Below are 14747 nucleotides of genomic sequence, written 5' to 3' on the forward strand. Positions count from 1 at the left end.
AGAGAGACTTTGTGACAGGGGCAAGAGGAGAAATGAGGGCAAGGAAAGGAAGGGGACACATCACTTCTTGGTGTGTTGTGGCCAATGCTGCTTTCTGTACAAAGGTATTTTAAAAGATTCTGAGATACAGCCTCAGCTGAGAACAACGTATTCTCCCTTCTCTCACTCCTGGAAACACTTTTCTAAATGCCGCCCCACTTTTAAGAGCTAGCTTCATTGCCTTAGTCAAGCCTTCTCAGATCCCTCTAGCCCAGGGATCCCTTCTTCCCCTAAACCCAATAGCTCTTACTGGTGGCAATTTGACAGTCCTGCCACTGCTTTACAATCTTTCCCGGAAACCATTTCAGCTTCCAAACAGTGGTGTCCCAAGTTTCTTGGTCAAGTGATCATGTGGACTCCAACACGTTTTAGATTTTAAACATTCTGCACATTATTTACAAAAAACAATTACATACAGTGGTCACCTTTCCAGGTCAGATCTTAAAATTCTGCTTACTCATAACAGTTGAAAAGTGGTGGAAAAAACCAAAGAGTAATGTTACCAAAATAGGAGGAGAGTAAAGCACTCCTTTAATTGTATCACATGCTATTTGTTGGGAAGTCATATAAAGAAAAGAGGTAGAGTCTGTTAAGACTCAGAAAAGAATCTTCTGGTCCATCAAAGGGCATATTTTCCTATTAAACACAATTTCCATTCATCTAAGACGACAACACTATCACAAACTTGATTTTTTTGTTTCTCTGAAATCTTGAGAAGAGAGTGAAAGTGATCATGAAAACTTCCTGAGGTAACTGGCCAAGTTGGAAGGTAGGTGGGAAGGACAAAGATTTAAAAAAATAAGCAAGCAGCACATGGTGGGAAAGTAATTGTCTTTCAGTTAACTGACCTCCTGTTGATGGAGGAACAAAGTGTGCACCCTGTCTGGTCGGGTCATCTGGGAGAGGAGAGATGAGGACATGGGCTCAGCAGGCCTCTGGGGCTGACTCGGCACCTGGAGCGAGTAGGGGTCGGGGAGGAGTTGAGCCTGTATTAGTACGTAAGCGAGATTTATTTACAAACTAGGGCTCACTAACTTAGCCAAGTCCACGCTGCCATTTCTTCATTTATGGCCAACTGGACTATAGGTTTCTTGGGGGACAGAGCACATCTTCTGTTTTCCCACATCCCTGACAAGGGTTACTGCAGTTTGTCATGCTCCGCGGTGGACAGGGTCTTAAAATAGAAAGGTAATAGTAAGGCTCTGTTAATTTTGTGTTATAACATAGGGCTTTTTTTTCCTCCCCTCCCATTATGCGAAAGAGTTTTCCCCCTTTAAACAAAGTTTTCTATAAGGTCAGAGAGATTACAGAGAGGGAACAAAGAAGGTGAAAGATCTTAGGTTTTCCTTTAGCTGTTCCAACTTTTTTTCAAGCCTCCCTTTATGTTATTTGGCATTCTGGATTCTTGTCTTCTCTAATGTTAACATTAACAATATTTTAAAAATATCTTTTAAAAAAATTTTATTTACTTTTGGCTGAGTTGGGTCTTGTTGCTGGGTGCAGGCTTTCTCTGGTTGCAGCAAGCGGGGGCTACTTTTCGTTGCGGGGCGCAGGGCTTCTTGCGGTGGCTTCTCTTGTTGTGGAGTACGGGCTCTAGGCGTGCGGGCTTCAGTAGTTGCAGCATGGGGGCTCAGTAGTTGCAGCATGCAGGCCCTAGAGCACGTGGGCTTCAGTAGTTGTGGTGCATGGGCTTAGCTGCTCCGCAGCATGTGGGATCTTCCCAGACCAGGGCTCGAACCCGTGTCCCCTGCCTTGGCAGGTGGATTCTTAACAACTGGGCCACCAGGGAAGTCCCAACATTTAAAATTTTAACCACAGAAACACAAGTTACAAGGGCAAACTTTTCATAAGCTTACTATAAAGTTATTCAAATGTTTGCAAATAGTTATTGGGAAGGGCAAGTATCCAGTCTTTTAATTTGATCAGTTCATTATTATAGTCTTTTCAGAATAAAAACATTCTCCTTTTCTTATAATAAAGCAGATGTATTTGATACCAAAAATGAGGCTGTCTGAAATATACTATGAGAGCCATTCTTCAAGTTTGGTGTACATATAATGTCCCATTAAGTGGGCATTAAAATGAAAACCTATAGCTGGAATTAAGAATGCAACATTGACTAACCTGACTCAATGGAACAATTTAAAAGATAATCATGGATTATGATAATGTTAAAGGAAAACATGAGGCCAGGAACTCTGAATCACTGTACCAAAGAAAGGTAAAAAACCCTAAACCTTAAACTTAGGACTGTGGTCATTTCTCTAATTTCACTTATGGGAAAAAATATTTTAATGATAATAAGCTACTGATATTCAAGTGGTTTCAACTGTTAGCATACCACAACATATTAACTTAATACACATTTTAAATCTAAAAATTAGCAGTCAAAATTACTATCTTATTCAAAGGTAAAATCCTACTGAAATTTTCTTAGCTTTAAAAAACAGACAAATGCGTGATCTATTTTTAAAGATGAGTGCCCCAATTTAAGGAAAATAAAAATCTCTACATCACAATATGCATTTTCCCCTCTGCTTTGATGACAGTAAGTCCAAATACGTTTTTCAGAAAATAAGTATTTAGCCTGTCAAATTCTTTACAGTGTTTCAAAAAGTTATTGACTTAAAAATCCGAAGTTGTAAAGCCCTAAGAAATAGGGTTAATAATGGAAATGCCAAAGGGCTGCAATTACAGAGGTGCTTCTTGGCGTGAGTACTATCCCAGTATACGTTTCTCCAGAGTGAAGAAGAACATGTGCCTGCCTCAGTAATACCTCCCGCAGAGTAACTGCTGCATTTCAGGAGCAGGAAATTTTAACAAGCTTGTTTGCTCTCTCCAGCTCACAAACTTAAAAATCTAAATAATTTTTTACAGTCCGAATGTTCCAAGAATGTTTTTTTCTGTTTTTCTTTACTCTTTATATATGTTCTACAATGTTTCAATCAATGTACCTTTCTTTTTTACTTTCAAAAAATCATTATGTGGCTCTATACAAAGGGAACTGTCTTAGAGCCTATTATTAGCGTGTATCAGAAAGATAAATACAATTTCAACTTTTAAAAGTATTAGGAAGAAGTTTTCTGATTATAGAACAATCAATAAAAACAGTACCTTGCCTAAGTTAGCAATAAAATACTCTAGGGCAAAGTGCTAAAATGTTGATCATATAACTAGTTTTTAAGATTTCTATCATTTAGTTTATATTAGTTAGTTTCCAAAGGCATCAGTCCATCAAAGTTGGGCATCGAGATTTGTAAAGAAACAATGAGTTTCAAAGAATTTCTTCAGTAGTTGTAATAGGCCTTGTAATCAGATCTCTACTAAGAGATCAAAATTGTACATAAAGAGACATGAAGATTTTTATTTTTCTTATTAAACATATCAACTTTTTTCTTGAAGTTAACTATGACATAAGTAGAAAATCTTCCTGGTTTGAAAGCAGTTTTTCTTTCACTAACTAAACCCCATTGTTTCTCTGCATTATATAACACTCAAAATATTTATTTTAAGGAAACCTCAGCATATGAACTTACGGATTATAAACAATTTCTCATTAAAAATGCAAAGACAAATGTTATTCAGGTGCTAGTTTATTTATCTTATTATTCAGAGATAATTTCATGATGACCAGTTACAACACCAGGAAATTCATAGAACAAAATTTTACAGATAAATCGTTGCTTTTGAATTTAATTCTAAAAAAGTATGCTATCCCATTTTCACATACCAAGCTGAGAGGCCATTTATACTATTTCTAGGCTAATTTTTGCTTCCTGCGAGAGGTAAGATGATTTACAATGAACTTTAAGTATCTAATTCATGTCCATCATTGTTGAAAAAGAGAAGGGAGCCGACAAGGCCAGGAGTAGCAGGACAGAGAAAATGCCACATGGATTTAGGAGTTGAGATCACTGACAGTAAAATATATGTTCTTTGGTTAGCAAAGCGAAAAGGGGGAAAGTACTGCATACATGATAGATACACACTAGCATTCTAAAGCAGGAGACAAGAATGTCCAGAGTGTATTCTTCCCCCACTGCCAGATGGAAGGGCTATTATTATAAATGAAAGGCAGCAGTAGTGGATGCCAGGCACTTTTGTTGTGTGCCAGATTCTGAAGTCCAGATGTGAGCAGGTTACCCCTGGGACAGGACAGGCTTCAGCTCCCGCAGCAGAAGAGAACCAATCACAGTTTTCTCAGTGTTTATGATAAGCTGGGCTGTAGAGCCTTCCTTCAGTTCCACCGTGACTAGCATCAATGACCCACTGTGCACAGTTTTAGCTGCAAACCTGGAAGAAAAAAAAAAAAAAATGCGAGAGACCTTTTATCATGAGGGGAAAGAAGGAGACAGCATACATTCAAATAGGTTTAAAATAACTCGTTTTTTTCTCAATAATTTATTACAGGTTCCCTACTGCCAAAAACCCAAAGCCAAGCATTCTTCTGAAAAATCAATAAACTGCCCAGCACCATGCTTACCACAAGCAGGTAATTTCAGTGTATCTTTGGAACAGAACAGAAAAAGGAGTTCTATTTTACTTATTAGTTTGACCAATAGATGCATGTGAATAATTCTCTATTACTACATATTTGGGAATCATTTATTCATTTGATATTTAACATTTCACCATGCATAGCGCCATTTAAAATAAACCACTCTATTTTTATCTTTAAAACATGTTAAGAAAAAGGTACCTTTCTCAAAGAGCTTGAACTTTTAATTCCTCATATCTGAAAATGATTATGCAAGACATTAATTTTGTGTGCATTATAAACTCTTCATAAGTTTCAATGAATTCAGACATGTTAAATATTCAACTTCAATCTCTAATGTTGATGACATGTAACAAAATCACGTGAGAGCCAAGTGCAACACCCTGCTCCCTCCGCTTGTATTTTTTTTAACGTTCATAACGTTAGATCTTCTTTCTGCTTTAGAATGTAAAAGAGGAAACTTGAGGTCTAAGGCTCCATTACTAAATTCCGAGACACGAAGAACCTACTAATTACATGAAATTAAAAGCAAAACTAGCCTTTTAAGCACTGCAATTGACTGCAAAGCCGTTGGAGGCACAATGAACTTCTGTCAATCCTGCTAATTCATTCTGCCTGCACAGTTGAGCCCCAGAGACGGGAAGAGGGTGGTCCCCTCCTAGGCCTCCATTTTCCACGTAGAGCATGTTCCACACTTTTGGGGGGACGGGGGGGGACGGGGTTTGCTTGCAGGGATGACTGGAGAAAAACAAAGTTGCTGCGCATGAGCTTTTGAAAACACTAGCAAGTGTAGAGCAGGTCTGTGACCTGCTGTGACCCCACTCTGCAGGGCCGATCCCCTTTCCCCTTTCTGGAGGACACGTGTCTGAATCTGAGCCATCTGCCTCAATCTGCGCGACATCTTCAGCCACAATGGCACCCAGTTAGCCCTGACAGCAGCTCACAATACATAAAAATCAGACCGCTGCGCTGACAGCGTGCTGTGGCCTATTCAAGAGCCAACCAACTGGTCAGTGTCTCATGTCTGACAATTAGCATGGGCCTTGCACAGAGCCCACGGCGTCCTCGGGGATCTGTTTAATTACCATCAACATAAAAGAGGGAGTTTATCAGGAGACACTCAGAAAAACTTCACTCCTGACTTAATTAAAATATTAGCCACTTAAGCAGGAAGCAGATTCTCTTTAAATGAAAAGTAATTTCTTTTTTGAGTTTTTTTAAAAAAATGACATCAAAATCTCATAACATATTAGATTCTTTCTTTCTTTTTCTTTTCTTTTTTTTTTTTTTTTTTTTGTGTGGGGACCTAACAAGCCATTTTTGGCCTAAATAGAATCATGAAAATCAATTTTCCAACAATAATTAGAATAATGCATCAAAAGCAAGACAAATATGCTAATTTTACTAAGATGAAAATATTATCAACACTTTTAAGTCGTGTTTAAAGATGTTAGCTAATGGGTGGTAGACAAAGTGTGTTAGAAACCTTCGTAGACATTTATCTGTGTACTCTCTCCAAACATGCTGAAGACTTTTAAGGAATCCGATAGAGCAGTTTTTCCACTGAGAGAAGCAACTATAAGTAGAGCCAGTTTAGGAACAGAAATCATACCAATGTTTTTAAAGAGGTTTTATAAAGCTCTGGACATACATACCCATTTGCTCTTTAGACGCCCATACACGAGATTAGGAACTGGGCAACTCAGCCGCCTCTTTGAGAGAACACAAGATCACCAGCCCTGAAATGACCTCTCTTTTCTGTCACCCCTTGCAGGTTTCTGCATTTCTTTTGTCCAAATTTTCGAGGTTCTTCTGCTTCATAGGAGAACCCTGTTTCTGTATTTGTGTTAAACCATGTCACCAGATGATAGATACTAGGTGGCTCTATTGTCTCACCCATTTATGCAACTTTCCCCACAGATGTGGTCATCACCAAATCTTCATTCAACAAATATTTCAGCAGAGGTCCCTATTTCTGACAGGGTTATCATTATGTCAATGATAGTCTTTATTTACTTAACACTTGTGCCTTGGGAACACGGAGAAGAAGACTGTGTCTGAAAAGGAACGCAAAAGTTCCTACTGACTGTTGACTGTCAGGGTTGCACAGCCCCAAGGCACACTTTATCTCTTTTCTATTAAAACTTAGGGTTGATGTAACAATAATATAAACTCAGCAGAGACAAATGTCAATTTTGATGTCAGTATGTTTACGGAGATTAAAACTAGTGTCTTGTACCTGTTTTAAAAATCCTAATACCACAAAATTCTCAATACTGGCAAGAATAGGGGCACACAAGAGGCATTTGCTTACACTGCAGTGGAAACACGCTAAGCGAATCATCCTAGCAATAAAATCTGTTACCTGGTGTGAAAGCCTTTTAACTAGGTCTGTATGTTCTAATGGGCGCAAATGATAGAAGCAATGTTTTAAAGCAGAAGACCAGAAGATCAGATGTTCTGACATTCTCATTTCACAGTTCAAAAAGGATGTATTTAATTGGAACACAGCATGATTACAATTGGTTTGTTTTGGTCCATGAAAGCAGAAGCCACCCCCTCCCCCCCAAATTTATTAATCATTTAACTTCCAAACAGGCGATGCTTTAACATACATTTAAAAGATAGTTATGGAAAGAGTACTAGTTAGTAAATAACAAATAGCTAGCTTTGGGATGTAAGAAACACTGATTATAAAGACAGCTTGGGTCAAATACCTGCATACTAAATTTAATGGCGGACCTAAGAACCTTTGTACTTGGCCTCAAACTAAGATCGCACTGTGACAATTTTTTTTCCAGAAAACCTGTGAAGTTTTTGATCACTGTAATGATAATAGCAGCTATCATTTATTAAATGCTGTGTGCACTGGGTACTAAGTACTTCACTTGCATTATTTCATTTGATTCTGAGTCAGATCAATTTGTAGGTGAGGAAAACTGAGGCCCAAAGACATTGAGAAACTCGCTCAGGGACACATAGCTAGTGAATGGTTGAGCAGGAATTTGAACCCAAGCTTTCTGATTCTAGATCGCACACATTCTCTTAATACATGCAAAATGCCCTCTTAATATTTGTTTTTTATCTGTCAACAGGTAAATTAAGGTTTTTCTTATTTACCTAATATGCATATAATCTATTATTGTTCCAGAAACTTTAAGAAGGAAGATTTTTCTCTTCAAAAGTTGTGTACCTGATTTGTAATATTCTGTAATTCAAAGCATCTTGACTTGATGCTTTGTCACAACACATTTTAAAGTTCTGCCTTTAAAGATTAAACAAAATAAACAAACATTCCCCACCCCCACTCCTTCAAAAGAGACACCAGCAATGAAAAATACAAAACCTTGAATGGAGCTGTAATGTAGGGAGCGACGACTGGGAGACCAACCAACCTCAAACACCAGTAACACCACAGATGAGAGAACAAATAAGTGGATGACAGTTACAGATGTATTGCCTATGTAAGATGGGCTCCATGTTATTAAAAGGATACCAGCTAGGTATTTTTCATAATTTTTCATTTTCATTCTACCACCAAGCACTCACTGTTTCTAATCACCAACCGAGAAGGTAAAACTGGATATATTTGTATTTCATCTTGTTAAATGTCTTTTTGTCTATTGTCTCTAACAATTGACATTTAATCTTTGAAGTCCATAAGAATTCCTAAGATTTAAAGAAAAAGATGAAATAAGGTGGTTGCCAAACCTAAATCAAAGTATGTACTACTCTTCTAAAAAAGTTAATTTGTTTTAACTACTGACAAAATTATGAGAACAGGTCTAATAACGACAATGAATTTTGAACAATTTTGAACAAATATATTATTTACGATGCACGGACTTACTCCTTCATGCACTTAAACCATACTTCTTTTAGATTTGTAGGAAAATGCCTATGGACCTTAAATGCTCTTTGTTGGAAGGAAAAGAATCCTACAACTCAGCTGTTTTAATAACTGAAATGTTGATAGAACAACATGAATTAAAAAATATTTATCTGAGAGGCTGCATCAATCTCCAGGGTATTCAGAAACATAAAACTTTTTTACGCAGAATCATATTTGCTACACTTAATGCAACAGCTCAAAGACATGCTTTTTCTTCTCTTGGATAGTCTTCCTGGTTTCTGATTTTTCTATTCTGAGTTCAATTTTCTTGTGTTTTCTGTTCTACTGGTTACCAGGAGCTGTGACAATGGCCCACTCAGGCTAAAACTTTTTTTTTTCCCACTCTGTACATGAAGCCTTCAATTACTGTCTGCTGAAGCAGACAGAATCCTATTAGTAAGAAAGACGATCACAAGATGCAGTGCCCTGCCCTAGCTATATAAAAATAATTAGTTGACAAATGTGTGATGAAGTCGCACAATGACTATACGTAAGAAATACTGGTTTGAATAAGCCTCCTAACATCGAATACCAAAGCATGTTGATTTGGAGTATTATTTTCCAAAGGATTTAAAATGATAAACCCTTATAATTTTGAGTTAATACAGCATAACATTTTCAAAAGGCAGAGAATTTGTAAGTTGTAAAAAAATCCCATTTCGCTGACTATAAAAGTGTATTTTGAAGTTAAGCTCATTACACTATTGAATTAATATTAAGAAAATATTTACACGTGGTTCAAGTTTAGAGAATTTATCCAAAGCAATGTATTTTTCCCTATTATTTTTAAAAAAGCCAGCAATATTGTAGTTTTCCTTTAACATTCTGATTAGAATAGTTAAAACAAAAAATAAGCTACCATCAGAATTTAGGACTCTCTATTTTCTATTCTAATCTTTAGAATTGGTATAAAAAGTGATTCCCTACACTATCTTGTCAACGATGCATTCTCTTTATACAGGAAAGCTAAGAAAATCTAAGTGCTTGCTCAAAGGAGATACGAAACATTCCAGTTATTCCAGAGCATTTTTGGTTTGTCTGTTTGGTGCGGGTGGGGTGGGATGGGACTTAACAGAAAACCAGAGAGTAAAACAAATAAATTCTTACCCCATTCTCTTTGATTCCTTATAAAATTGTCAACCCAGAAGGAAAATCATCAAGAATACCTTTCTTTCATTTTTACATGAAAACATTTATATATTCCTATTTGTAAAATTGTTGCATTGTAGAATATTACTTCACAAACAGTGGAATTAAATAAAATTTAAATATACAATGTTTTAAAGCAAAAATCAACTGCAGTTTGGTTATTTCTGAAATATCCAAATACGCCGCCTTCTGTGTAAAAATTAGAGGTCCACATTTGCTTTTCAATGAGTTGCTGCTCAGAGCCTGCAGAGATCAAAGCAGTCAGATAAAAAATCAGTGCTGCCCTCTAGTGGACAACCACCAATGTGAGAAAAACTCTGATCACGAAATAGGTTCCACAAATCTCAGCCCTGGTTTGAGATGCCAATTTGTTTTTTGTCTGTTTATTTGTTTGTTTGTTTTTTGGCTGTGACACGTGGCTTGTGGGGATCTTAGTTCCCTGACCAGGGATTGAACCCCGGGCCCTCTGCAGTGAAAGTGCCAAGTCCTAACCACTGGACATTCTCTCCAATTTGTCATATTATAGAAAAGACTGAAGCCTGGCATCTTTATATTAACAACTGTTTGTACAAACTTTTGTTTTAAGACAGATGAAGTATGGTGACTACAGTATCAGGCTTATAAAATTAGGGCACCAAGCCATCAAATGTCATTCTTATCCATTATGGTCCTTCAAAATTACCCAGTATTTAACTATTCCACAGTTATCAGGGGAAAAGAAATAAAACAGCTAGCAAACAAAAACAATAACCCAAAGGGTGATCAACCTAAGAACCAAAAAAAGGAAAATATCAAAGACTCCCACCAAGAAGTAATTATGTCATTCATGTTTCTAACCCCAGCAGCAACAAAATCTGTCACAAAGGTCTTCAAAAAATATTGAATGAAGGAGTTACACAATGTAGATATTTTAGGATAGAAACAATGGTATATACCAGTATTTCCCCTATTAATAACCATAAACATGTATACAACAGTGATTCACTGGATGAGTTTAAGGACTAGAAATGAAATAAGTTGTTCTTTACAACTACTTTAAGTAAAAAAAAATTTATTTTAATCCTAAAACAATAAACTGTCTTTAAATGTGTTGATAAATTAAAAAGTTGGCTACTAGGTTGCCACGGATTCACAGTTCCATTCACAACACCTGATTTTTCTAATAGTTAAGGACCTAAGTAACAACAGTAAAACAACATTTACTCTATAAGGATTGTAATTATTCACAGGTTGTATATGTTCAAAATTTGCAAATTAAAAAAGTGACAGGATAAACAAAATCCAAACCATAGATTACGATATACAGGGGGAAAAAAAGAACGTAAGTACTGAATACAAGTTAATGAAAGCTGTCCTAAGGTCTTACTGAATAAGGTAAGAACTAAAATAGATTCGTGGCAGAGACATGGCTTTCTGTTTTCACTCAAATAGCACCCCTTATAAGGTCAATTTGTTGTTCATGAAAGGGAAAAGTGAGTAGGTTGTATGACAACTGTTTTTAACAATACTACTGTATATGAATGTCAGAATTCCTGAAACTGGGTTAAAATGTAAAATGTTGAGACTGCTGAAAGGCAAACTTTTACTTATGGTCTAAGACTGTTTCAGAGCTACCACTGTAACGTGCTACTCTAGGTAACAACAGACTTTCTTGGCTGGAACACACTGGATAAAAAGAAGAAAAACCTAAATCAAACATCTTGTCTACTGATGTTCCTGAATGACTAACCTGTAAAAAAGAAACATAAACACAGAAAAATATATTTTAAAATATGCCATGTGGCTGGCATTAACTATGAACTTTTGGAACACTTACCTGCAACCACTTGGAATACTGGGTCCTGCCCCAGCAGTCCTGAATCTGAGTTTTACACAAACTCCCACATAGTTCTTTTATACAGAACAACGTTAGAGATTTTGAAGGTATAGATTTTTTGGCTTCTGCATTTTGGTCATTTTTATTCATTAGTTTATCAGAGGACAAGCAATGTAATTAAAGCAAACGCGCCTCAGTTTCTACACTATTGAATACGAATCTCCTTCAAAAACACTTAATTTCTTTCTTGGAGGGACGCAAGAAATTTTTTCTGGCCCGGGATAAACCTAGGATTTCCAATGCTAGTCTCTCTAACCTCCCCTAAAACACATAAAATCTTCACCTTTTAACTTTTCCGTCTATTCATATACTGGTTTACTGTTGTTCATTCTGCCCTTTGTATATACTCTATTAATATTGTTTTAAATAATGTGTTTTAAGACTTTCACAGTGTCTCACATTCTTATATGTGAGTATCTAACATAGGACATGAAGATGTTCGGCTATATATTTAATAAATGCCTTTTATGGTTTTTTTGATTCTGACTTCTCTATTACCCCTTATCATGTGGTAACTGTAATTTGGAAAACAGCAGATTGGCACAATGACCATAACTCTGTAGATCTCAATAAGATGGTTTTGTTCTCAAAGAGCAGCTTTTTCAACCAGTAAGTACATACCACAGAAATGAAGATAAAATTAAGTCTTTCAATAGTATACTGGTTGGCTTTCTGATTCTATGGTTCATTTAGAAAATCAAAACTAAATGTCACATAATCTGAAAGTAGTTCTACTTTCTCAACTGATCTTTGAAACCGGTTAACTACGCTGAAAATGCTCCTGGTTTTTGAATTGAATTCCATAAAACTTGTGCTCCTTTAACTGACTTTTTCTTAATGGAGGTATTTGCTGCTAATGTGTTAGGAACCATCTTCTCTTACGTATTCAATTAAAATTTCTACTTTATACTGTTACACACTTCTACATATTAATGAAGATTCACTTTTTCTTAGCTAATTCTTATGTTAAATACTTTTTAACTTGGTATTTAATGTAAAAAATATTCATATTGTAAAGAGTAGTAGGAATAAATTATCCTAAAACTAGACAATGGGAACTTAATTCATTGGTCAGAAAGAATATTCTAATGCTAATTAAAAAGTCCTCTCAGAAATGAAAGATCCTGAAAAGTTAAATAGAACATAGGTAGGCCAGCCAAGAATAATTTATTGTACTGAAAATTTTAATTTCTTAAAATACTAATGGTCAAAATGCTTTCCAAGCTTATTGTTTTTTTATTAAAAAGATTACCATTAATAAATAATGGTTTGGGTCCTATTTTTCATAAACTCAAAAAAGCAACTACCACAGAAGAATAGAGAAGTCATTCAAAAATCTCATAGAGATTTCAATTTTATTACTAACAATTAAATAATATAAAGGCTTAGATATATAAACTCATTCATCCCACAGGGTAATCCCCTACTGAACACTGTCAAAAACATTAATACAATTCAATAAAGTGGTAAACGGTTAATTTTTGTTATTATAAACAGTAATTGCTATTTCATTTTAAATGAAATTAAGAAAGCTATTGGTACAGACTGTACTACCAACTGTTTATGTCAGTTTTAACTTACTGAGCATAAAAGAATGGCAAAAAATGTTACATTTGTGGGATAGTAATTTTTGTCAGTATCTGTATGAAAACTACAAATAACTCTAGGTATTTACTGGAAGCCTTCTAAAATTTAAAACATTATTATAGCCATACCTTACTATAAAAAAAGCAAATGTAAAACATTTTCAATAAGTACAATGAGACTTGTGAGGCAAGTTAAGATAGCACAGCCTATTTAGAATTATATATAGGCATTTTATTCACTTTCGGCTCCTTCACCAAGTTACAGAGCCAAATACCAGGCCACTGTGATAAGGCTGGACTGGAAAAGTGTCAACACATTGCAGAAGTGTATGAGGACCATGGCCATTAAGTATAAGTGCAAACTCTGCACTCCAAAGGCAGATAGAAATGGTTCCTAGTTGTGTGTCTCCCCTGCACTGGTATGGATAATTGAGAATTGACTGTAACTTAATCCTGTGAACAGGCATTAAGTTCTAAACCACCAAGACAAGTTATAGGCAAACTTTATGCTTTAATAAGAATTATACAACTGTGCTAAGTGTCTTACTTATTAGTCTTTTTCCCAATAGGAAAATGGCTTTCATATCAGTTGGTTTTGAGAAGGTAATCTGGCTATTTTCTTCTAAGAAACAAAAACCTGGAACACTGTCATTGCTTTCAGAAAAGTTAAAAACCCGCATACAAAGCAAAACAAAAACTTAATTAGAAGTTCCAACATAAACAAGGGTTACCCTATGTTGTTTTGTCTACTACAAAGGAACATATTAAAATAAGACGGAAGTATTGCTGGATACTAGATGTGTCAGGTAAAATTTCATACAGCATAAGCTAAAAGTTAAAGTTGATGTACAATATTTTGGTGTTTTAGTAATTTCAATAATTCAAAGGATCCATAAATAAAACAGAACAACTTCTGCTGAAGAAAATCACTCAGGAAAGTGAAAAAAAGTATTTAAAGCAGAAAACAAAACAAGGAAGACTTAGAACCAAACATTTTTACTAAAAGCCTTCTTTTTGTTCATTTTTTCCCCTATTGACCAACACTAACTGATAGATAAGGTGTATATTTGCATGGCAGTACCAATATGATGACCTTATATCCATTTTACTATTTTATCACCACCTATGTGAGATAGATAGGGCTTATCAAAAATTAAAAAATGGAAGCATCAGATCTCTTGAGCAACTTACTTAAGGACCTCCTCTTCGCAAAAAAAAAAAAAAAAAAGGCACAAGGCAAATTTGATTTTTGACTAGTACATGCAGTTTTCATTCTGTCATGATTATTAGATGAAGTTAGGCAACTCTGTAATGGCAGATCAAGACCTGAACTCAGCTCTTCTGATGTCAAGTCCAATGTTCTTCCATAGATAACAGAATTTCATTTCAATCACCTTCTTTCCCTGCCATCAATTTCCAAACAGATGAGGTACTTAAAGCCCATAAGGAGAAGTTATAAAGCCCAATAATGGCAGAACTGAGTCTAAAAAAATCCAGATCACCCACAGAACTCTTTATATGGGGCCTCTCTTGCCCCTGTATTAATTTGAAAATACATTTTTAAAGGGTTGAAAGCGTTCTCTTTGATTTTCAATTTATTTCCTAAATGTAATGGTGGAAGTATGCCATTGGCAGTAGAATGGCAGAGGAATTAAAGATAGTTTGCAATGAATTCCTTTAAACTCACAGAGGACTAAGTAACAACTG

General features: G+C 35.7%; 1 protein-coding gene across 2 annotated transcripts in view; it reads right to left on the reverse strand.

Moving 5' to 3' along the window:
* Positions 1–3614: 3614 nt before the first annotated feature.
* Positions 3615–14747, reverse strand: part of AP3B1 (adaptor related protein complex 3 subunit beta 1) — a 276365-nt gene continuing 265232 nt past the window's right edge. For both annotated transcript variants that reach the window (XM_089909045.1, XM_022594378.3), the window contains one exon: positions 3615–4332. In XM_089909045.1, the coding sequence (XP_089765171.1) occupies positions 4179–4332 (154 nt within the window). In that variant the 3' untranslated portion in view covers positions 3615–4178. The remainder of the gene's footprint in view (positions 4333–14747) is intronic.

This window comes from Delphinapterus leucas, chromosome 3, assembly GCF_059928025.1.
Source record: "Delphinapterus leucas isolate spDelLeu-1000000601 "Yukka" chromosome 3, BTC_Dleu_Yukka2, whole genome shotgun sequence".
Classification (NCBI taxonomy): Eukaryota; Metazoa; Chordata; class Mammalia; order Artiodactyla; family Monodontidae; genus Delphinapterus; species Delphinapterus leucas.